The sequence below is a fragment of the Tamandua tetradactyla genome, chromosome 1, assembly GCF_023851605.1.
Source record: "Tamandua tetradactyla isolate mTamTet1 chromosome 1, mTamTet1.pri, whole genome shotgun sequence".
Lineage (NCBI taxonomy): Eukaryota > Metazoa > Chordata > Mammalia > Pilosa > Myrmecophagidae > Tamandua > Tamandua tetradactyla.
The window spans coordinates 43,152,113-43,177,824 of record NC_135327.1 but is presented as its reverse complement, the minus strand read 5'-3'; the positions used below and the strand labels follow the sequence as shown (position 1 = coordinate 43,177,824).

At 41.3% G+C, this 25,712-nt stretch overlaps 1 protein-coding gene across 1 annotated transcript in view; it reads right to left on the bottom strand.

Moving 5' to 3' along the window:
• Positions 1-16,646, bottom strand: part of BFSP1 (beaded filament structural protein 1) — a 49,618-nt gene extending 32,972 nt beyond the window's left edge. Inside the window, exons 1-2 of the mRNA XM_077160919.1 lie at positions 16,082-16,646; positions 10,738-10,798 (exon numbers count right to left, since the gene is read on the bottom strand). Coding sequence (XP_077017034.1) covers positions 10,738-10,798; positions 16,082-16,455 — 435 coding nt within the window. The 5' untranslated portion in view covers positions 16,456-16,646. The remainder of the gene's footprint in view (positions 1-10,737; positions 10,799-16,081) is intronic.
• Positions 16,647-25,712: the final 9,066 nt, after the last annotated feature.

Genomic DNA, 25,712 nt, shown 5'->3' with positions numbered 1-25,712 from the left:
GTATCTGGCCCAAAATGTTGGGAGTGCCGGGCTTGAGAAACCTTGATCTTGAAAGATCAGAGAGGAAATTACTGGTATATTTACATACCAGCAACCTTAAAATTTAAATTACATCTATATTTGTTCAGTATCGCATCGTTTGGGAGTTGAGTTTCTATGACCACTTACTGAAACAGAGAAATCGTTTCTCTTAATACTGAAATCTTTAGTTTTAGTAATTTTCTCCCAAGGACAGTTGATGTTAATCTTGATACTATCTATGTATTTTTTAATGCAAAAATGCCTTTTTTAGAATAAGTGCTGTGGTGAATAGCATTTACTCCTTTAAGATGACATTTATGACAGTGATTTAAATTTTCTCACCAAACTTTTTGATAATGTAAAGACTTTTATCTCACTGACCTTGTCTTAATAAACCAAATTGGCATAAAAGAAACATTTGTGTTCTAAGGAGATAGTGTTGTGATATCTGGAATTGATTTTAAAAACTTCAGCATGTTCTGTTGCAATTACAGGTTAGTATTACATGGGTACATTAGGACTGTCCACATTCCAGAGATGCCTTTACCATCCATACCTGCCAATGTTTGAAGCCTCTCTAGTTAATCTACTGAATATTAAAGATCATTTGATGGGGGGGGGGAGTGTTACACCTAATAGGTAGAAAAGCCAATCATCAAATTCATATAGAATGAAAAGGGACTCGGAATAGCCAAAACCATCCTGAAAAAGAAGATTGTTGAAGAACTTAATGCTTCCTGATTTTCAAAACTTACTACAAAGCTACAGTAATCAAAACAGTATAGTACTGGCATAAGGACAGACATATAAACTAATGGAACAGAGCTGAAGTTTCAGAAATAAACTCATAGATTCGGCCAACTGATTTTTGACAAGGGTACCAAGTCAATCAATGAGGAAAGAATAGTCTCTTCAACAAATGGTGTGGGAAAAACTGGATATTCACACGCAAAAGAATAAAATCAAATCCCTGCCATATATAAAATTAATGCAAAATGGATCAATAACCTAAATATAAGATCTAAAACCATAGAACTCTTAGAAGAAAACAGAGAAGAAAATCTTCAGGACATTTTATTAGGTAATGGATTCTTAGATATGACACCAAAAGAATGAGAAATAAAAGGAAAAAATAAATTGGACTTCATTACAATTAAAATCTTTCATGCATCAAAGGCCATTTCATTTCAAGAAAACAAAGAAAAAAACTATAGAATGGGAGAAACTATTTGAACTCATACATCTGATAAGGGTTAATATCCAAAATATATAAAGACTCCTATAACTCAACAATAAAAAGACAAACAAGGAGGAGTATAAAAAAAGAAGACAGGGTTTAACAAATGAGTATGACTGCTGAATCATCATACTGATACTTCTGTTGGTCTCCAGTGTCTTGGAGAAGCTAGAAGAAAAAAACAAAAAATTATGGAACTGCAATCAATACCAAACTTTAAAATTCATTCTATAACTGGTTGTTAAAATGTACTTGGATATTTATTGCTTTTTTGCATATATGTTATATTTCACAATAAAAAAAGAAAAAAAGACAAACAGCCCAATTTTGAAAATGAACAAAGAACTTGAATAGACATTTCTCCAAAGAAAATATACAAAATGGCCAATAAGCACATGAAAAGACACTCAACATCACTAGCCATTAGGGAAATACAAACCAAAACCCCTTCATACCTACTAGAATAGCTACTAGTAAAAAAAAAAAGGAAGAAAGAAAAACAGAAAATACCAAGTTTTGGAAAGGATATGGAGAAACTGGAATTCTAGTGCATCGTTGGTAGGAATGTAAAATGGTGCAACCTCTTTGGAAAACAACTTGGCAGTATCTCAGAAACTTAACCAGAATTATCACATGACCCAGCAACTCCACTCTTAGGTATATACCTCAAAGAATTGGAGGCAGGGACTCACACAGATACTTGCACAGCAGTGTTCATAGCAGCATCATTTACAATCATCAAAAGGTGAAAGTATAAACAAAATGTGGTCTATTCAGCCACAAAAAAAGGAATGAAGTTCTTATATATGTGACAGTATGGCATGCTAAGTGAATTAAGCCAGACATGCAGGACAAATACTGTATGAATGCACTTTTATGAAAAATCTAGAATAAGCAAATTCATAGAGATGGGAAGTAGACTAGAGGTGACAGGGGGCCAGAGGGGAGAGGACAATGGGAAGTTACTGCTTAATGTGTACAGAGCTTCTATGTGGGGTGATGAAATAGTTTCAGCAATGGAAGGCAGTAATGGTGGCACAACACTGTAAAAGTAATTTAAACCACTGAACTGTACACTTAAAATGGTTAAAATGGCAAGTTTTATGATATATATAATCACAATTTAATGTGATTTTACTGACTTATTAATGATGTTAATAAGTTATCATAAATGTTAGAAATGGGCTTTCATTAATAAAGGTAGATAAATGGTCAGTTGAAATATTTGATGGAATTTCCACCTTTGCATGAACAGAGTTAAGTCAGTCAAGGTATGTGGACTGGCCAAGCTAATCTTGAGAGACTCCCCACTCCTGCTCTAATTGGCTGAAGGTTCCAGCCAGGTTAGTACCCTTAATTGTGCCTATAAAGGACCACAGGTGTAGGAAGATTTCTGTTTGCCCTATCCAGACTACAGGGATATCAGAATTGACTGGAGTATCACAGCATCTGCCTTGAGTGAGCTTTTCATGTGAAGGATGGTCTCAGCACCTCAAAGAACAGGGAGCTAGGATTTCATGAAACCTACAGAGCAGACTATGAGCTTTGGGGGGCCTGCATCAGAATGAACACATTTAATACATATCTGTCAGTCTGAACTTGATCTGAGATGTCCACACGATTCTAGGGAAATGGCTAGAATCTCACCCATCCCAAACTCCTGAAGCTACTATTTCTCCCCAAAAGAGTATAAGAGTTGCATGAGATCAAAGGGCTTGGGTCAGCAACCATAAGGAATGTATCTTAAAGCATTCCTTTTTTGCATGTGGCTTATGCAAAGAAGAATTGTTATTCTTCTACAGTTGTTGTCCAATAAAAATGGAGCAAAAGCCGCAGAGGTCATTTTAAATTTTCTAGTAATCACATTAAATAAATAAAAAGAAACAGGTTAAATTTTAATATATATATCATTTCACCCTATATATCCAAATATTATCATTCAAGTAACCAATATTTGAAAAGTTATTAAATTAACAAGTTAATTTTACATTCTTTTTTCACACTGGGTCCTTGAAAACAGGTACTTTATAATTACGGTACATCTCATTTTGCACTCTCCATATTTCAACTGCTCTCTGTCCAACGGTTCCCGTGCTGGACAGTACACCCTGTTGAATTAATCTTAAGGCACGATGGAATATTTCATTTTTCCTCAGTGTCTCCTCCAGGTTTCTACGCCAGGGTGAATCCCCCAGACTCTCTCTCCTCTAATTTCCAGTTACCTAATCCTTTCTTCTGAAGAGATCTGAAATCCCTTCTTTTGGCACGAGGGATCCCAACAGAAGGAGGGGAGGACACCAGTATCAAAGTGGTCCCTCCTCCACGCCTCCGGGCTTGCCTGCCTGTCTTCACGGAGCCCCAGCTCATGCCCCTGCCCTGGGCTCCCCTGCTGCCAGCTCCACGGCCTCTGGGAGCAGCCAGGGCTTGTGGGAAAACCGTTCCCTTTAGTAAAGTCACTCATGTGTATGGTATTTTTGTTTCTCATAAGTAAAAGAATGAACCAAAGTACAAAAAAGGGTACATCTGTCCAGGTCCAGGGCTCTGAACTGCCTGGATTCTAAAATAAACTGATGTGAAATCCAGTGATCAGTGATTCAGCTTCTGGGGGCTCATTCACTCAATCAGCCACTGACAATTAAAGAGCTCTACCTTCAGGAGTTTACAATTGGGGGCTTAATGGTGGGTCTCTAAATTCCATAGCACAAGGTCAGTGATGTAAAGTTCAGTGAAAACTCCACAGTGTTGTTTTTTCTTCCTTCCGGGGAGGCTAGAACCTTCTGGATGACTTCTGCAAAGAAAGGCATTTCTACCCCAGGGCAAGTGGACAGGCCCTGCACTGGCGTTGAGTCTCTAAATTATACAGTTATCAAAAAGGTCTGAGTGAAGCCCCTTCGAGAAACAGTGGAGAAAAGTTCGGTTGGATGTCTTTCCAGAAATAGTAAAGGGCTAAGGAACTAGAAAGATTCTGGTCACTTATTAGACTCCAGAGGAAAAACAGCCAGGCCTCAAGGGAAAGTGGAGCCAGAAAGACCCGGGAATCAAAGCTGCAAGCGTAAGGCCACCGGGTGACCCAAACTAATTCATCTCTGTCTCTCCCTCCAGAGGAACAATTCTGGGAGAGAGCTGTGATTGGCCAACATGTGTCACATGGTGTGCTGGTTTGAAATGATGTAAATCCCCTAGAAAAGCCATGTTTTAATCCTTATCCCATTTTGTATAGGCAGCCGTTTCTTCTAATCCCTATTCAGCACTGTATGTTTGAAACTGTAATTAGATCATCTTCCTCGAGATGTGATTTAATCAAGCATGGTTGTTAAACTGGATTAAGTAGAGGCACGTCTCCACCCATTTGGGTGGGTCTTGATTAGTTTCTGGAGTCCTATAAAAGAGGAAACATTTTGGAGAAAGAAGGAGATTTCTGAGAGAGCAGAGAATGACATAACCATGAGACGCAGAAAGTCTACCAGCCAGTGACCTCTGGAGATGAAGAAGGAAAACGCCTCCCAGGGAGCTTCATGAAACTGGAAGCCAGGAGAGGAATCTAGCAGATGATGCCTTGCTCGCCATGTGCCCTTCCAGCTGAGAAAGAAGTCCTGACTATGTTTGCCATGTGCCTTCTCACTTGAAAGAGAAACCCTGAACTTCATCGGCCTTCTTGAACCAAGGTATCTTTCTCTTTTAAAAAGCCATTCTGTTCCTGGTATATTGCATTCCAGCAGCTAACAAACTAGAACACATGGCAATCACCTTGATTGACAGGGTGGTTCTTCAAAGGAGCCCCACTCCCTTCAGGGCCAGGGGGTCATCATGGAAGAGATTGTTCACCTCCATGGGGAATCCAACTGGAGAGGCATGGCTAAATTGACAGCAGAGGGGAGGGAGAAACTGATGAAGAGATGAGGGTGGCGATGGCAGAGAACTCTCAGTCATCTTAATTTGTGCTAAAAATTCACCCACAATTACTGGAGATACAGAACTCAAAACAGGGCTTTGAGGATTCTTTGTATTATTAACTATAAAAGGATCAAACAGTCACAGAATTTAGAACTAGAAGGGACACTAGAGGTCACTGAGCTTTTTTTTTTTTTAAATGCACAGGTGCCATATTTCAAACAAAATAGCCCATGGAAGCCAATATATGACGATGGTAAAGCTGAAAGGCTTTTCTTGAAGGGTGTGAAAGGGGACAAGAAGCACCCATATGTGCCCGGACCCCCTTTCCTCAGAGCCCCTTCAAGCAACTCCATGGAAGCTGAGGGCTCCACCAAAAGAAGCTAGAAAACTGGAGCCTCACTTTACAGATGGGGAGGCCAAGGTCAGGTCGACTGAGGGGGTTCAAGGTCCCTCAGCCAGGCAGTGATAGGCCTTTCAGTCAGTTGATGGAAAATAATGAGACTGGAAACTGTGTAGGGCTTCCCTCCACTAGCCAAGAATTGAATGCTGAATCCCAATCCCACCCTGTGCACTGCGTGCCATTCTTGTCTACACCTTCCTCTTAGGATCGTGCCCAAACAACCAGCTTCTGGGTCCCATCAACCAAATCTTAAAAACTCTAAGTTAAAATTGCTCATGATGGGCTGGCAACGGTGGCTCAGTCGCAGAGTTCTCTCTTGCCATGCAGGTTCATTTCCCCGTGCCTGCCTATGTAAAAAAAAAAAAAATTTCTCATGATGATGATAAAAGGCCAGTCAATATTTGTCCATATAATAATTTATCAGATGCTTCTACAAGCACATTCTCTGATAAACTGCCCCCAAACCTCAAAGGTCAGTAGGTGCCACTGGAATTTGCAGTTGCTGGTAGATTAGAGAAAATCTATTTGGGGAGAGTTTTCTTTTGTTTGTACCAGAACTCAAAAATGTGTACAAGCCTGGGTTTTCATTATGCCTTAGATGCTGTGAGCTGCATTTTCAAAAGCACCAGCAACAGAAGCTTCTAGATTTTTCTGCATTTAAACGCTGAGTCTAATTATAGAAAACACTGCCTAGTGTATTCCAACGCTGATATCGTGTTTATTCCAGATCTAGACCAACGGTTCTCAAAGTGTGGTTTCTGGAAGCTGGGTCACCTGGGAACCAATTAGAAATGCAAATTTCAGGTCAATCCCAGACCTACCAGATCAGAATTTCCAGGGGTGGAGCCCATAAATCTTTATTTTAACGTACTTTCCAAGTGATACTAAGATATGCTAAAGTTTGAGAAACACTGGTCTAGATTATTTACAATCATTTTTAAGAAAGAGAGTGGGGAAATAACTAGTCTCCCACACCCTTTAAAATTGGCTTCACCAACCCATTCACAGGAATTCTAGAAGCTGCATTAAAAATCCAATTGCTGGGTGACACCCAAGACTTAGAGTAAGAGTTCTGCAGTCCTGAAGGCCAGCATTGTCACATACAACAATTGTCAAAGAAACTGAAAAAGGAGATCAGGATTTAACTAGAGACAAAAATGAAGCTGATCAGATCAGGACTAAAGTATATCAGAATACAGGAGTAAGACATTTTCTATATTTTAGAACTTCACCTACTCTATGAGACCAGAAGAAAAGAGATTTATCTTGTTCAGAACCTAAATTTTCTGTAGCACATAATCTAATTCAACATGTCTGCATAGATCATTTAAACAACCCAAAACATGGAGCCCAGAATGGGAATGAGGGCTTGTAATTCTGTATAGCTAAATGTAATACCCAACTATATCCTAGAGTATGTTAAGCAGAAATAAGGGACTGGCAAAGTCCCTTAAAGGATGAGACAAAAAATATGGAACTATTAAACTTTCCCACTAGGGAAACCCCTGATATTGTCTCAAACATTAGGGACTCCCAAGTCAATAGGCCAAGCCCTTGATCTTGAGGCGTGCCCTTATGAAGCTTATTTATGTAGCAGAGAAGCTTAGCCTACCTGTAGTTATGCCTAAGAGTTACTTCCAGAGAACTCCTTTTGTTGCTCAGATGTGGCCTCTCTCTCTCTCTAAGCCCAACTTTCCAATTGAAACCATTACCCTCCTCAGTATGTGACATCGGGGGGGTGAAAGTTCCTTGGCAATGTGGGATATGACTTCCAGGGATGAGCCCAGCCCTGGCACCATGGGACCAGCAATGCCTTCCTGACCAAAAGGGGAAAAATAATTGTAACAAGTAAGGTATCAGTGGATGAGAGAGTTCAAATAGAGCCAAGAGGCTCCTCTGGAGGTTGCTCTCATGCAAGCTTCACCTAGACATTTCTACTTATCATGGCTTGCCAAACCCAACTAAAACCATTCCTGCCAACCCTAAAGAATACATAGGGCTTTATCTGAGATTCTATAAAGGTTCCATGCACTATGACTACTTTCCAGAAAACTACAACCTCCAGATGGGTTCTGAGGCCAGATAAGTCCTGAAACCCAGAGAGGCCAGTCTTTCCAGAACATCAACTAGTTGTATCCTCCTATCACTTATTATTGACAGCCTTTTCCAACATGAAAAAGTTAGAACAAGCACAGCCCAAATACCTGTAAAGATTAGGAGAAAGATCAAAGGAGAAGGTGGAGTTATAACAGAGAAAATAGGACTTAACAAATGAGTATGATTGCTGAGTCATTATATTGATATTTCTTTTAGTCTCCAGTGTCTTGAGAGCAACTAAAATGAAAAATCTAAACTTGTGGAACTGCAACCCATACCAAACTCTGAAATCTGTTCTACAACTACTTGTTGCAGTGTGCTTTGAAATTTATTGCTTTTTTGTATGTATGATGTTATTTTTCACAACAAAAAAATGCACCATTAAAAAAAGAAGGAGAAAAAGATCCAATTGCTAAACAACTGGTATTCATGTTCATGAAGATTTCTACTTAACTAGGGTTGAATTAGAAAATACTTTTACTTCAAATCTGGATGTCAAAAACCTTTCCACAGGGCAGTGTGACGGTGGCTCAGTGAGAGAATTCTCACCTGCCATGCCAGAGACCCAGGTTCGATTTCCCAGTGTCTGCCCTTGTAAAAACAAAACAAAACAAAACAAAAAAACTTTCCACAAGCAGGGACTCAAACATATTTGCACACCAATGTCCATAGCAGCCTTATTCACACCAGCAAAAAGGTTTGGGAGCAACCCAAGTGTCCACCAACAGATGAATAAATAAACAAAATGTGGTATATCCATATAACGGAATATTATTCAGCTGTAAAAAGGAATGGATTTCTGATGTCCACTACAAAATAGATGAACCCTGTAAACATGTTGGGCAAGATAAGCCAGACAGAAAAGGACAAAGAGTTCATGATTTCACTTATTTGACAACAGTCAATCCCTGTGCTGGCCCCCACGGCACTCCTGGCAGCCTCTTTCCCCAGAACCTTCATAATTTTCCAATTGGCTGATCGTTCAGTCACTGTCACTCTCAGTCACATACACACAAAGGTGTTACAAACACCTTCTCCGGGTGTGAAACAGTAGAATGCCTTTTCCTTCTTTTTCATTATCTGTATTATCTTTCTACTGAGAACAAACATTACTTCTGTAATTAGAGAAAAAACAACAGAAGGTTTGAGCTTGTTTTAAAATTCAGTGTCACTTCCCAACAAAGGCATAATGAGACACTCCATTCTTTCTCCCTCTTCTTTGAGGAGTATATAAAACGGCACTGGCTTGAGCAATCCCCTTAGAAGTCAGTCCAAAGAAAGTCCCCCTTGCAGCGAGGGAACATACTCACAAAGCAAAATGTGATGTTGGGATGGGATGTTGGGAGGGGTTGAATTAGCATCGAGGTGAAGGGCGTTGGGCATCTCTGTTCTGGACAGTCATGGTCTGTGGACAAGATGGCAGCCACCAAAAACAAGAATGGGGATGAGGTATACCCAAAAAGCAGGGAGATGCAGGATGTTAATAAGGCTGAAATCCTAGCTCAGACTTCTCTCAGGCTGGAGGGTGGGGGCACCTCTACCCAGAGACCCACCGTTGAGTCTGTGCCCCTCAGGGCTCTCCGCAAGCGCCTGTTCCTGCCATCTCTGTGTTTATATCCAGGCTGATTGTATATCCCATTGGCCTGAGACCATCTCCTTGACATCAACTGGCCTGCACCTTTGTTGAGAGCACCCTTCGCGCAGCGTCCTGGTTTGGACACTACCCTGCATGCCCACACAGAGAAGGGTGCAGAAATATGTGGTAGTTAACACAGACAAAGCTAAATGTGGTTTCCCTGGATTTAGTTCCGACTTTTCCCCCAGTCAGCAGAATAACCCTAAACAGCAGAGGTTGGGCAAAGCCAGGCATGGCAAGCATCCTAAGCTGACCCTGACTGTTTGCGGTAATGTCCTGGAGCTCTCTGGAAAATTCTACAGCTGGGCACAGCAGGGAAGGGCATGCTATGTTTTATCAGCAGTTCTGTGGAGCGGCAGGAGGATGGCAGCCCATGTGCCCTAAATAAGCACCCTTCTGATGGTGGACTTATACAAAGAAAGTAAGGATTAACAAATGAGTATGACTGCTGAATCATTACATTAATATTTCTATTAGTCCCCAGCATCTTAGAGCAGCTAGAAGTAAAAACCTAAACTTGTGGAACTGTAACCCACACCAAACTCTGAAATGTGTTCTACAAGTAATTGTGGCGATGTGCTCTGAAATTTATTGCTTTTTCGTATACATGTTATTTTTCACAAAAAAATTTCAAAAAATTAAAATTAAAAAAAAGAATATAAATAAGTACCTTCAACTATAATAGTTTCACAGATCCTTCTGCTCTGGTATTTGGGCTTGGAAATGATCAGGCAAGGATAATACTGACAGCCCTTATTTTTGTCCCACCCCTTTTGTTTAGGATAATCCTGCTATTTGGTAGCTGAGCTCTCCCAGCTAGAGCAGAAAATCCTATCTATGGGTAAGGATAGATACTTCTGAGAGAGATCAGAAGAAGTGCTCCTGCACAGGAGAACTACATACATCTTCTGCAGGAGACATTCCAGCAAGAGGCTAAGAATCCCAACGGTCCCTTGTGGTTACTTTCTACTTAGAGAGGGGAGATTGAGAGGAATGGAATTTTCTTCCTTTGTCCTCTTGAGAGTTTTCCTGTGGAGAAGCAATCTCAAGACCTTTAGCTAATGGGATAGAGGTATGACATCCAAATAACCACTGCCCAAAGCAAGTCCTTCCTAAGTTTGGTGTTTGGGACCAATATGTTGAATGATAAATTAACAGCAGGTCACTGTAATGCTGGCACATTTTCACAGCTAAGCACAATGTAGATGCATAATAGACCATATTTTTATCATGAAGTGTGGACCCTGTGTCAGAGGGGTATGTGTGTGTCTATGTATGTGAGTTCACTCACAAGGATTTAGCTGAATTTAAGAAGTCAAAAAAGAGAAGGACAGCAAAATAAATAGTTGAAACTTGACAATAACACAAAGAGAAGCTATGTGAACCATCTCAGCCACTTTGTTCAATGCTGTTAATCAGTCTACAATAAACCCAGGGATGTGTTCAGCTCACCTTGTTAAGCCGTTCAAGCATTTCTTTCAGCAGCAGTTGACTTTCACACTCATTTTCATACCTGCAGATTGGACATATAAGCAAGAGTTGGGCAGCTTCCAGGATTTCATATGCGTTGATAACAACCAAGGTTAAATTTATTCTGAGATGAGTAGTAGGCCAAAATTGACAAATTCTTCACTGTAAAGCTAAAGCTAATGCTGCATTTCCCAACCCACTGCTTCCAACACAGTGGTAACATTTGCACAGTATGGATGGCAATTAAAAGGGGTAAATGGAACAGCAGTAAACCAGGCTGGAGGCAGCCTGGGGCCATTCCGGGAATGAGGACATCGGACTTGGCCTTACCTGTAACCCTGGCACAGGAGCAGCAGAGACAGGGAAGCTGCTCTCCTACAACAAACATCATGGATTTCCCACACTATTTCATTTATTGACAATGGGTCCATTTTTTAGATTATTTCATTTAATCCTCACAAAACCCTGTAAGAGAGCAGTTACTGCAACCTCATGTCAAAGATGAGGAAACTGAGGTTAAAAACCTTGGCCAAGGGCTCAAGCGGATGTTGTCAGCACTTCGCTGTCAGGGTGCAGCATCACTCCCACATGCCAGAGGCTCTCCTCTGGGCCGCTGAGTGGGGCAGGCCTGGCATAAGTATATTGGTGCCTAAATAGCTCTGCTCCCTCGCCGCTCCGCTGGGGTAGCTGAGGCATGCACCAGGCTTTACTCCCAGGGCTCCCTAGCAGGCTCCAGGTGTTCACAAAGGAAACTTGCTGATGATGCACTCAGTATTGGCTCTCCCCCTTTCCTCTATCACTACCACCCCGCTTCCCTCCTGCTGATCCCCAAGGTCACCGCCTAAATAAACGACCTGCTCTCAAATCCCTGACTCGGGTTTGGTTTCCTGAGAACCCCAACAAAGAAAGAGGTGGGGTCAGAACTGATCTGATGTCAAAACCCATACCATGCTGCCTCAGCAGAGCAGGGAAAGGCCCCAAATTTAAAAGATTAAAACAAGCAACAGATACCAAGGGGCAGGTTTAGTTTTTCTCTTAGTCAGTGTCTTATCTTGACTTCTAGTAAATGATGGGGATTAGGAAAGCAGAGAGACCCTAGAAATCATCCTTATCAGTACAAGGGTTTCCCTTGGGAAAGTTCACCCCCTAAAGAAAGTGGGGAGGCCCTCTTCCAAGTGACTTCTTCACTTGTTCCCTGTAAGCTGCCCCCATATCCATTCTCCCCAACTTCCAGGGTGTAAGGTCCTCAATGGTAATGAGCACATAGGGGCCAAGAAGGGAAACTACAGTTTCCAGAGTCCCTTACAGCTGGGTGTGGTCATGTGGCTGCAGCTTCCCAGTGGGATGTAAGCATAAGCCTGCGTGGCAGCTTCCAGAATCTTCCATAATAGATGGGGTCCTGTGCCCATTGCCTCTTGGCTGGCATCTCTTCCAACATCCTGTGGCCTGAAATGTGGATGCCGCCTTCTTGAAGGACACACAGAGTCTTCTGGGTCTTGGACACTGTAGAGTAAGTACCAGACTCAACTGCTCACCTTACACCAGGGAGGTACAAACTTCCATCATGAATAAGCCACTGTCCCTTTGGGGTTTATGTCATTTGCAGTTGAAACTAATCCTAATTATCACCCAGTCCAACCAACAAAGCACACCTTTCTGTGCCCTTGCACACCCGTATCAGGAGTTCAAGTCAAGCACTTCACAGCTGTAGAAGGTGCTGGCAAAAGGTGCAACTGTGTCTTCAGATTTAAAAGTCCTGAACTCAGGGCACAATAATTAGGAATCTGCGTATCGGGCACATATTCCCACAGCTTTAAGCCATCTAAGAAGCTCAGCTATCCCCACAAGCACAACCTATTTGCACAAGTTTTACGTTTCACACTACGATGTCACATTTAGTAGCTTTTATGTGTGGCTCTAAAAGAAGCAGAAATTATTTTTGAAATGGATAATCAGCTTTGAGGATAAAACTGTTAACAAAATGTAATTTTTTCTTTGCTTTTTCCTACTGGAGCCATCTAAGAATTTCTGGAGCTTACAAATGTGTTTGGTAAACAACACATCAAAGCGATATCATGAGTAATTTTCATGCCCTAAAGACAAACCTATATATTATATTAAAGAGAAGTGATTTCATGATAAAGAATTCATATGAATCCATATACATTCATATAAGTGAAAATTCAAGTGAATTCATAAAGTGAAAAAATACATATATTGGCTTCAATTATCTGATTGTTTTACATAAATTACTTTTACTTTCCATAATCTACATAACTGTGCTATTGAATCATGTACCCCAGCAAGGACATGTTGTTAATCTGAATCCATGGTTCTGTGGGTATGAAACCATTTGTATACAGTGGCTTTGAATATGCTAAAATGAGTCAGGGTGTAGACTGATTTGTGAATAGGGTCTTCTAAAATCCTAATTTAGTTTAGCCAAATTGAATCAGGGCAGGCCTTAATCCTATTACTGGAGGCCTTTGAGAGAGGAAGCCACAGCAACAAGAGCCAGAAGTGGGAAGTTGCCGGAAGCCAGAAGAACAAACACAAAAGACAGCATGCTTGCCGGGAGATGGAAGGTAGAGGTGCAAACCAAGGAACCCTACGATTGCAGCAGGCAGGCTTAGAGCAGAAAAAACAGCCTTGCCAGTGCCTTGATTTGGACTTCTAGCCTTCAAAACTTGAGCTAATAAATGTTTGTTGTTCAAGTCAATCCACTGTGTGGTATTTATCCCAGCAGACTGACAAACTAAGATAATAATCAACTCCATTCATCATTGTATTTAGGTAATTTTATTTAGTGCTTTATTAAGTACTGTCCATTTGATTTGCTGAAGACCTAATTTTGAAATTATTCAACTACCCAGGTTGAAAATACGCCTGGTGCTGGCGTGGAATCCAGGCTACATACACTTCCCAATTCTGCAGTTTTTTTAATCCGGCTTTGGCTAGCCATCAATTCACCTCTGAAATGTAAAACCAAACTGGTATGTCTGTGTTCCTGGATGGTTGCGGTTTTTATAATCATTTTCAAATCCCACCACCTCTGTCAAAATATCAAAACTTCTGTACTGGGGCAAAGGGAGGAATAAATCAATGTGATTTTAACATAAATCACAGAGCCCAAAGGAACTGCTCCAAGAAGAGCACATAACTCAAAATCAAGGGAAGTCAAGAAAAGACAGGAAAAATTAGCATGGCCATTCTTTCAATGAGGACTCATGGGACCCAGGCTTGTGCAGCCAAATCACAGAAGATCATGGCCTAATGACCAGGGAAATGTTACTCTGGGATCTTGGGAATCTCAGTATCCAGCAAGCTGCTCTGGACTGGTGGACACTTCCCTTTGCTTCAGAGAACATGTGCTCCAGTGGAATGTGGTCCTACCTCTGGACATCATTCAACTGGAGCCTGAGAGCAGCTTCTCTTCAGGACATGGTGTTCTAGAAAGAAGGCAGGCCCAGCACGAGAAATCCAAGTTTAAGTCCTGCCACGCTCAGGTCCTCTCCAAGCCCATGACAGACTATAGCAAGGCTCTTCTTCAGCTCCAAACCCGTTTCTTTGACTCAAAACCAGAAATAAAAGGGCTGATGGGAACTGAATCATCAAGGAAAATGATCAGTTTAATATGTTCAGTACACCATGTTGAATAACTTGTCCAAGGGTGGGATTGAGTGTGTAGAATTTAAACACAGAGCAAGTCTGGAGAAAACCCTTTGCATACCCTAGACCAAGGATACCCAGACCTGGCTGTTCACTGGAATTAAAATAAATTAAACAAAAATGTAAACACCTGGCCCCCATTTGAGGTCCAAAATAGGGCATGAACATTTGCATTTTTCAAATTAAACTAACTTATATAATCTAAAAATAGGTAAATCTCCTACATGGTTAAACAATTTTTTAAAAGATATAAAAAGATGTGCGGTTAAAAGTCTCCTTCCCCCCTATGTCTTCCATTTATGCAGTTCCTACTGTCACCTCCCACAGGGGTTCTGAGTCATTGGTTTTTTGGTATGTTTGTCCAGAATTCCTTATCCTTACGTAAACAAATAAAAATCTGTATTCTTTCCTCTTTCTTTTAAAAATAACTGTAATAATATACAATTTTTAAATAAATGCCTAGTATTTCCCCACATGAATGAACCATAATTTTATAACCTGTTGTATCACTCAAGTCTATCATGCCACAATGAATATCCTAGCAGGCATGCTACTGTTAAGTGTACCTATAGAATAAATTCCTTGAAGTGGCACTGCTGAGTCCAAAAGCACATGCATTTATAACTTTGGAAGATGCTGACACACTGCTGAGCATATTTTTTTAACAACTCCTTGGATAATTTTAACAAACAATTCGGTCTGTGGGGAGGGGAACCAAGTCCTGGACCAGGGCTTCTGAAATTTCAATGTGTAACTTCTCAAGAACTACCAATCACCTGGGAATTTTGTTAAAATGCAGATTTTGATTCAGGAGTTCTGAGATGTGCCCCAGAGTCTGTATTTCTAAGTAGCTCCTGGGCAATGCTGGTGCTGTTGGTCCACGGACCACACTTTTGAGTAGCAAGACCCTAAAGGGCACATTAAAAAGATAATTTTCAGGTGTCAGCTGTGATGTGATGCGACAAACCTAGACTTGGCATGCCCAGGGCTTGCTCTATTTGCTTGTCCTAAATCCCTAGTTTCGGAGCCTCAGGCTCTTCATCTGTAAAACAGGGCACTACAGTCTATAACAAGATAAGGCTGCAAGGATTAAATAACATGGACAAATCTCAAAAACACTGTGCTGAGCAAAAGTACCTACCATAAGACTTCATTTCGTAAAGTTTTAGAACAGTTTAAAATTCCATTTTCGTGAAGTTCTATCACCTATGGTGAGAACTCTGGGCCTCTGGGATTTTTTTGAGGAGGGAGGGCAGGGGGTAGCTGCAGTGATGGGGAAAGGCAACAAAGGAAATTTCTGGAGTAGCGGAAATATCTTGCTTGTTTTGGTTGTTAAACTTGTCACAACTTATTGAACTATACACTAAAAACCTATGTATTTTATTGTATGTAAATTATACCTCCATTTTTTAATGCATTAGAATTTAAATACCACGTTGTGTAAAAGGGCTTTGTAAACGGTAAAGTACCATCAAAACGGAAACTAGGCTTATCATAAGGAAATGTGCCCCTCGCTGGCCTCTGCAAGGATGAGGTCAGCAATCGCAGGGAGACCAGACGTGTCCCTCCGGCCACGAGTGGCATCCCGCTCCGGGACGCGCGCCTCCGGGGCGGTCTCGCAGCCCGCCTTAGTTTCCCCCCGACGGCGGTCGCTTACTTGCTCCGGAACTCGTCGAGTGCGCGCTGCGCCTCTGCGCCCTGGCGCTCCAGCCGGACGCGCTCGGCTGCCAGGTCCCGGGTGCGCTGCCGGTTGCCCTCGACTTGCCGGGCGAGCGCCTCCTCCGGGCCGGTGGGTTCGCCCAGCCGCTGGAAGGCGTCCAGCTGCCGACGGAGGACGGCGTGGCGCTGCTCGAGCGCGCGCGCCCGGTGGACATAGGCGGCAACTCGCTCGCCCAGCCCCTGCAGCACTCCCAGGCCCCGCGCCGCCAGAGGACCCTCGGCCAGGCCGTCCGACTCCCCCCCGTGCTGCGTCTCCTCCGCGCGCTCGAACTGCTCCTGGCGGGTCTGGAAGACATAGCTGCGCCGGTACATGGCCCCTCTGCTTGCGCAAGGCCGCCGGGGCTCCCTCGCGGGCCAGCAGCCTGCTAAATAAACATCGGGGGCCCCAGGCGTACTGCTGGGGACGTTCCAGAGCTGATCAGCAGTTGAGCTCAGTGCAGTCTCCAGGCTCGGAAAGAATAAAAGGGCTAAAGGCCTGCCTTTGTGTGCTGGATTAGTGGACCTTTCAGCTCTGGGGTTGGAGAGAGAAGGGGCAATCGGGTTTTTGTTCTGGAATTGTTAAAGCCTGCTGCCCCATGAGTGGGCGGAGAGTCAGGGGGATGAGAGAGGCATGATTTTGCTTTGACAGACTCAACCAGGAAACCCAAAAGCTAAGTGGTTCAACTTGGACTAGTTCAGACCCCCCAAAGACCCCTCACTTTGTCTCTTTCGTTAAAACTCTCAATTATAGAACTTTTTAACAATACAGATTTTTTTCTTATTTCTTAAGCTATTCTTTTTTTAATGGCGTTATTAACCCTTTTGGTAACGGTTCTTAACCATGGATGCAAAATGTCTCAGTAAGTTGTGATGTGTGTTACTAACACGTTGGGATATTTGTGAAGAATCTGCTCTTCGTACAATAACAGTAAACAGGTGCACAGTTTTCTTTTTATAATGTCATATATATCACCCTTGCATTCATGGATTTTGACATCCTTTCTTGAGTATGGAAAAAAGAAATGGAGCTTATATTCTGGAGCAGCTAGAAGGAAAAATCTGAGAGTATGGTATGGTAGCCCCCGACAAACTCTGAGATCTCTACTGTAACTACTTGCTGAAGAACTACTCTGAAAACTATTGCTTTTTTCCTTCCTTTGCTTCGTATATATGTTATATTATACAATTTTAAAAGTTAGACAAAAAAAAAGATAAGAAATGGAGCTCTGTTACCAGACAAAGGCCACGGATTCTTTTGCCCAACGTACTCCATAAACAATTCCTGAGACACTGAGATTTCAAAGAGAGAATTTATTGCTAGGCGCACAGTAGGAGAACAGATAGTGTAGGGACCCAAAATCTGTCTCCTGGAACTGCAGTAATTCTGATAGTTTTATTAGAGAAAAGATGGGCAGGGTTTAGGATAATGAGTACAGTGATGTAATTAGAGGTGCTCTGATTATTGAGCGTGCACAGATTGATTACTTGCTTAGTCACGGAATGTATGAAAGAAAATGGCAGAATGAAGCATAGGTGACTTGTAAAGTCTAAGCTACTGCGCATGTCAAGTGGCCCCACTTTGGTTAGATTTAGTCTCCGTTATCAAGATAACTTTAGATTTGGGGTGGTTTAGTTCTGGGCTGTCCCAACACCCTTCATTAATAAGCATTAGGGACTGTCTTAGCAATTACAAGACTTTAAAGTTGAAAAATTGGATAACTGGGTACAAACGAAAGTTAGTCACAAGGTTTTTACAATCACAGGGGCAGAAGATAAGGGCTATACAACCATTATCAGAGATCAGGACAGCTGGATTGCAATTTAGGAAGTTCAGGAGTTTCCCTGAACTTCCCCAGAGTTTCTACTCCAACATACCAGAAAGTAAAAAGGAATATATATACAATGATTCAGTAATCAAAATCATCCCTTAAATCCTGATTTCTTGGTTACAGCTCCACTCAGGATATCACTATAATAATCTTTGAATTAAAGAAAAATTCTTACAGCCTAAACATTCAATAAATTGGCCAACTCTCAATTAGAAAATAGTAAAGGAATTTTCTTTGCCACTTATGTTTTCATTGTACTTTTTATTTTGGAAATAAAAGTTGGATTTTGGGGTGGGCTTTGGTGGCTCAGCAGGCAGACTTCTCACCTGCCATGCCAGAGACCTGGGTTCGATTCCCAGTGCCTGTCCATGCCAAAAAAAAAAAAAAAGTTGGATTTTGATGACTTTTTAAAAATAAAATTAATACTTAGCCTTTTTTAAAAGTGAAAGTAAGTTGTGGACGTTGGAAGAAATTGCTAGTATGTGATGAGGATGTTCCTGAATATATTTTGTCATATCCGAATTTTAAAAATCATTATCAGAAGAACTGTTTCTTTAAAATAAGGATTAGCAATGCTATATAAATATGAACTATATGAATTAAACATAACTGTACTACAAATTTAAAGTCACAACTATGAAAGATAGAGTAAGAAAATCACACAGATCTTTGTTGGGTTTATTAAAATGCAAAAACATTAAAAAAAAAAAAACCTTGTAAGATAATGAATTCTGTCTGGAACAAAGCTATGTAAGGTCCCAGTTTTTGCTGGTATTGTACTTATTATTTTATTTTATTTTCTTAAGCCATTAAAAAATAGATTTTGGGTGGGCCACGGTGGCTCAGCAGGTAAGAGTGCTTGCCTGCCATGCCCAAGGACCCAGGTTCGATTCCCGGTGCCTGCCCAAGTTAAAAAAAAAAAAGAAAATAGATTTTATGGTTAAAGTAAGGGAAGCCACTTGAGTACATGTGATAGGTATACATATACCCTGCTGCTGGCCTGGCATATTGGTTTCAGGCTTCTTAAAAACCAGAACTGATGGATAACAGGAGGTATAAAATATTTCCAGTTGACATCATGTATAAGGCTGCTACCACTACAGAACAAACGGCCCCAAACTATGAGCCAAACAACAAAACGTGTTTATAATTATACTCCCAGGTCCTCAGCTGGGCTGCTCTCCTCCAAGCTGCTGGTCTTCTGATGGGCTGGGGCAGCTCTCTTCTTCTAGGACCAGCAACGGCAGAAGCACAAGAGCCCAGCCTCATGGAACCATTACATCACACCCGCTCACATCCCATTGGTCAAAGCAAGTCACATTGCCAAGGTCAAAGTCAAGGGGCAGGGAAGTACACTGCCCACCCTGAGGCCACCACAAGGGTGTGAGTGTGTGACTATCACTTGGGACTGACAACCCAATCTACCACAGAGTAACCCCATTGGAGAAGACTATATCCCAGATAAATCACAAAGGAAAAATATTATTACAATGTAATCCCATGGAACAAACACTTGAAAACTATGAAGCAATAGACTCAGGGAGTTAAACATTGGACAAGATCAAGTCTCCACCCCCAGGGCTCTCACAGCCTAGGGAAGGAGACAAATTCGTTTCCAACTAATTAAGACACAAGAAAATCCATGAGAAAATCTAAAATGGAGATCATAACAAAATGCCATGGTTATATCAAAGAGGAGACATTGGCTAGTGTGTGGGAAGGTGAAGATGCTAGAATTCCAGACACAACAGCATAAAGAAGGAGGTGAGAGAGGGGCATGTGAGGTGCCCCCCAACATGGTGGGGCTGAACTAAAGAATGCAGGACCAATGTTTAGCTGGTATGGAGTTGCTGTTGGTGGTGATGGAAAAGTTTTGGCAGTGGACAATGGGGATGGAGGCACAACTTTGTGCATGAATATACACTGAATTGTATATTCACAAAGGGAAATTTTAGGTTGTATACAACACACACACATACACAAGCTCATGGAACGTACAACACAGAGTGGACCCTAATGTCAACAGTGGACTAAAGTTAATAGCACAATTATAATAATACTCTTTCATGAATTGTAACAAAGGTAACTCGCTGATGCAAGATGTTAATATTAGGGAAAACTGTGTGTGTGTGAGAGGGGAGTATATGGGAACTCTACTTCTACATGATGTTTCTATAAACCTACAGCTACTCTCATTTAAAATACATATTTTTTAATTTAAAAAAGGAGTGCATAGCCAGATGGGTCCCAAAAAATAAAGCTAGAAAGAAGGTCTGGGCTTCCAGTTAGTTGTAATGGATTGAATATGGGCATTATCTCTACTCTTTCTCCAAACTCCACTAAAAATGAATTCTTGTCAGAGGTGACTGAAAGATACACGGACTGAGAAGTAGAATGGCGAACGATGGTGTAAACATGTGATTGAACACGGTACTGCTGCAAAAAGGAACGAAGTCATGAGGCCTGCAACAATCTGACCGAACCTGTGGGACATTTGGTGAGGCAAAATAAAGCCAGAAACAAAAGAGCAAGTATTGTATGATCTCATTTAGAAAATACTTACAAGAAAACCAAAGCCTAGATTGGAAGCTCTTTTAGCAGTTACATTTAGTTCAGAGTGGTAATTGTTATTTCTGAATTTTGAGGGGCTGTTTTATATGTGTATAAACTGGTACTTGGAGATAAGAATGAAGCCGATCGGATTGGTATTAGGTAATTCAGAATAAAGGGGTGAGGAAGGCATGTATTTTAGAACTTCACCTACTCTTTGAGACCAAAGGAAGTAAGTTTTATTATGTCTAAAACCTAAGTTTTCTGTAGCACGTAATCTAACTCAACCTGTTTGGATAGATCATTTATACAATCCAAGCATAGGGAGCCCAGAATAAGAATGAGGGCCTTTAATCCTGTATAGCTTAATGTAATGCCTGGATACATCCTAGAGTATATTAAGTAGATAATAAAAAAACTTGGGCAAAGTCCCTTGAGGAATGGGAGAAAAATTATGGAACTCTTAAACTTTACTACCAGGGAAACCCCAGATACTGTGCCAAACATTAGGGACACCCAAATCCATAGGCCAAGGCCTTGATCTTGAGGCTTGTTCTTGTGAAGCATATGTACATAGCAGAGAAGCTTAGCCTACCTATAGGTATGCCTAAGAGTCACCTCCAGAAGACCTCTTTTGTTGCTCAGATGTGGCCTTTATCTCTCTAAGCCCAACTCTGCAAGTGAAACCATTGCCCTCCCCTCTACACGGGACATGGCATCCAAGGATGAAAGTCCCCCTGGCAGCATGGGATTTGACCCCCAAGGATGAGCCTGGCCCTGGCACCATAGGATCAACAATGTCATCTGGACCAAAATGAGGAAAAGAAGTGTTACAAATAAGTTGTCAGTGACTGATAGAGTTCAAATAGAGTTGAGAGGCTACACTGGAGGTCGCAAACTTCAGTTACACATTACTATCTATCATAACTTGCCAAACCCAACCAAAACCATTCCTGTCAATCCTATAGAATACCTAGGGCATTATATAAGATTCTACGAAGGTTTCAAGCACTAGCGTCACTTTCCAGAAACCTACAATCTCCAGATGGATCCCTGAACCAGATAAGTCCTGAAATGCAGAGGGCCAGCCCTTCCGGAACATCAACTAGTTCCATCCCCCATCCTATATTATTGACAGCCCCTTCTAACTTGAAAAAGTTAAAATGGGCACAGCTCAAATACCCATAAAGAGTGGGAGAAAGATTAAAGGTGATGTTGGGGTTATAGAGAGAAAGTTGGGTTTAGCAAATGAGTATGAGTGTTGAATCATTGTACTGATATTTATTTTAGTGTCCAGTAACTTAGAGCAGCTAGAAATAAAAACTTAAAGTTATGGACTTGTAACCCATACCAAACTTTAAAATCTAATCTATAACTACTTGTTAAAATGTACTTTGAAAATTATTGCTTTTTTGTATATATATATTATATTTCGCAATTAAAAAAAAGAATTTTTGTCAGATTCCACACAAAGAATGGAAAGAGAATATAGCGGACAAGATATGCCAACAAATTTTAGGAAGGCATAACAGAAATAGGTTAGTGGGGACTGACTGAGCAGAGTGGAGGAAACTGAGCTCTAAGAGCCTGCAGAGGAGAATGGGAAAGAAAAATGAGCCCATTCATGCTAGGAATTTACAGAAAAGCTCAGGAATTGGATGCACCAGAAACTTCAGAATGTGTATGTGGGGGTGAGGGTGGGGTAAGGGATGGAAGGTTGGCTAAGTGTGTATAAGGAGCAGTTAGAATAACAGATTCCCTACCCCATTCCTGTACAACCAGGCAACTGCCCAACCCGCAGGAGCCCTAGAAATTATTCTCTGCTGAAATTGAACCACAGAGGTTCTGGGTTTGAGAACAGAGGGCACAGCCAAGGACAGCGATGGGCTCATCCTGAAAACAAGAGGACTAAAAGAGCATAAGCATGATAACCGGTGACCATTTCCCATGTACTACTTCACCCGTAGGTTGGTGATCACCTGGCATATATTTCAGCAGACAGGAGATCTGGGGATTATTCCCTAGAGAAGCTGAATGACTTCAAGGAAATAGACCTCCAGATCCTGAAATGGGATTATTGACTGTGGCTATGGTCTGAACCATGGAACATGATTGTGTGGTTGTTTTAATTTCCCAGCTGCTAAAACAAATACCAAATTGTAAGTTGGCTTAACAACAGGAATTTATTGGTTCAGGGTGTCGGAGGCTAGAAGGCTTACTTCCTCCTGGAGTAGATATCTTCTGGCTGGCTGGCGATCCCTGGCTTTTCCATCACATGGCTGTACATGTTGCAGCAACTTCTCCTTTCTCTTCTGGCTTCCATTGGTTTCTGGCCCCTGGCTGTTTCTTGGCTTCTCTTTCCATGTCCAATTTCTTTGTTTATAAGGACTTCAGCCATACTGGACTAAGGCCTAGCCTCATTCAGCTTGGACATACTTTAACTAATACCATCTTCAAAGATCCTATTTACAAATGGGCTCAGACACCCACAGGATCAGGGATTGGGTCCCTGAACGTGCCTTTTGTGGAGGACATGATTCAAACCCCAACAGCAGGCCAAGGTAATTCAGACCCAAGCCATTGATTATCAGACCATGATCTGTTTTATAAAAAAGTTATACTTATTGTGTAGTAGAGGATTTTTAGGTCTCTTTTTCACTTAGATTTTTGTTTTTGAAGCTTAATGTTTTACCCTCAAAGTATAGATTCTCTGAGATTTATACAACTAGGCGGTACCATAGTCTATCATGACATTCTGGCCCCAACTGCTGATGGTATAAAAAGCATAAATATTTCTTATTAGAATTTTACTGGAATTACTAGGGTTTTCATCTCCTTTGGGATAAGACATGAAGTCGGTACAGTTAGCTCTTCATTTGGCTGGTTTATGACTTGGAAATCTTCTACTGGATTCTAGTTTTTTTTTTTTTATTAACTGTTTAGAAAACATGACAACCAGCTCTCTGGATTTCTCTTCTACTTGGTGGTCTTCGTTTGGGCTCCCCAGAAGCAGACCCTGAGATAAGGATGTTAGTGCAAGTAGTTTATTGGAGACGTGATGGCAGGAAGCACCTCCGGGGCGTTGGAGAGGGAGTCAGTGGGAGAGGGTTCTGTCCGGCCCGTGACCAGTGTGTGGATGTGAAGCTTATCGTGGGGCAGACTCAGCGCGTCGGTACAGAACAGGCATCTCAGGGTCACTCCAACCAAGAGATGAGGAAGCTGAAAACAAGGGGACTGAGAGAACATAAGCACGATAACTGGTGACCATTTCACCAGTCATCTATTTCACCAGTCATCTCCCCCTGGTTAAGGACTGATTCCAGGGGCCAATTTGCCATCACTTGGGTCCTGCCCTATGTGGGGCTCGAGTGAAACCCGCGTGGACTGCACATGGAAACACCAGCGCCAGAGAAAGCCCTGCGGGTTAGAGATGCGGTTGCCAACCATGGAAATGGAGAGGCTCAGGGCATCGGCGGAGGCTCCCACAGCAGCTGGAGGCAGCCAGGAGTGTCGTGGCTCCTCCCTGCCCCTCTACAATTCCCACATTTCCTTGGTCTAATCAACACTCCCACAAGGTTTAAACAGAAATGGGTATATACCTCTACATTATACAAACTTAATAGAAACAAATAGCCATATATGCAAATATTTTCCTACTTGATAAAGTCAACAAAAATTAAACAACAGCTATTATATTCATTCCGCGTTTGCTCTACAAATACTTCTTAGAATACTTTGTATTAACTTTCCTTTTGATCAATATCATAAACACAGTCTTTCGTGGGCACACCTTGTTTTAATTAAGCATTATCTCTACTCCCATTATTTAATGAGCAAAGTTCTTTCAACGTAGTCAGTGGGAGTCCTGCCCACTAGCTCCTTTGTCCTTCAGAGCAATGAATGCCTAACGCTTTTGAAAGCATCCTGGCTTTCTAGAAACAAGATATTCCAGACACAGCAGCTTTTTTTTTTCTCTCTCTCTCTCTGTCTGTCCCGACACATGAAATCGACTTCTACCACAGTCTTCTGTTTTCTTTAGGTGAAGAACTGATTTTGAGGCCAACATTTGGGCACGAGGGACGCATCTGCCACTACTGCTGCAGCACTGGCCACTTCCAGGAGTAATGGAGTGGGATACATAGGAGTCCTGCAGCCATTCAAACTTCTTAATTTGCCAGACTCTACTTTTCTTAGAGTATGACCACGAAGACTTTCTACTAATCTAAACATCTGAGAAAAAAACAAAAATGACAAAGGACCCTATGATTCTAACATGTAGAAATGAGATTGGGGGAGGTTGTACAACTCTGTTAAAAAGTATGAGTTAAGTAAGGGGTATGGTATGTATAACGTTTTTTTCTCTATTATCGTTTTATTTCTTTTTCTGTTGTCTTTTTATTTCTTTTTCTAAATCGATGCAAATGTTCTAAGAAATGATGAATATGCAACTATGTGATATATTAAGAATTACTGATTATATATGTAGAATGGAATGATATTGTTTTGTTTGTTTGTTGTTAATATTTTTTTAATTAATAATAAAAAAAAAGTATGAGTTAAGTGCCCCGATGGATAAGCATGCAAAAACTGAGGAAATTAGTAACTCCTGGATAAACTAAAAACTGAGAAGGAAAAAATATATAATCAAAATATGCTACTTGACTCAGTATGGAAACCATATATATGTGGTCCTATTGATGAAACACTAATTATTAATTTATCCAAAAATTGTAATGTAAATGTATTCATAGAATGGAGGGGCTGGTGGTGAGAAGGGGATGCATGTAAAAGAAATCATTCTTCATCTTTTATAGTAGAAAGATAATACATAATGTCTACAATAGATAAACCAAGAAATAATAGTATTATCTTATTCCAGAAAAATAATGGAGTTAAGTATCAGAAGAAATAATCAGGGATGAAAAGTGACTGTCTCTGAATTCGGCAGGTAAACTCACTGCCCTGCCCCCTACATGGAACATGGTTTCCAGGGGTGTAAATCTCCCTATCAATGTGGGACAGAATTCCTGGGATGAGTCAGAACCTGGCATCATGGGATGGGGGAAACCTTCTTGACCAAAAGGAAGAAGAGGAAAATAAAGTTTCATGGCTGAGAGATTTTAAACAGAATCGAGAGATTATCCTGAAGATTATTCTTATACATTGTATAGATATCCCTTTTTAGTTTATGGTGTATTCAAGTGGCTGGAG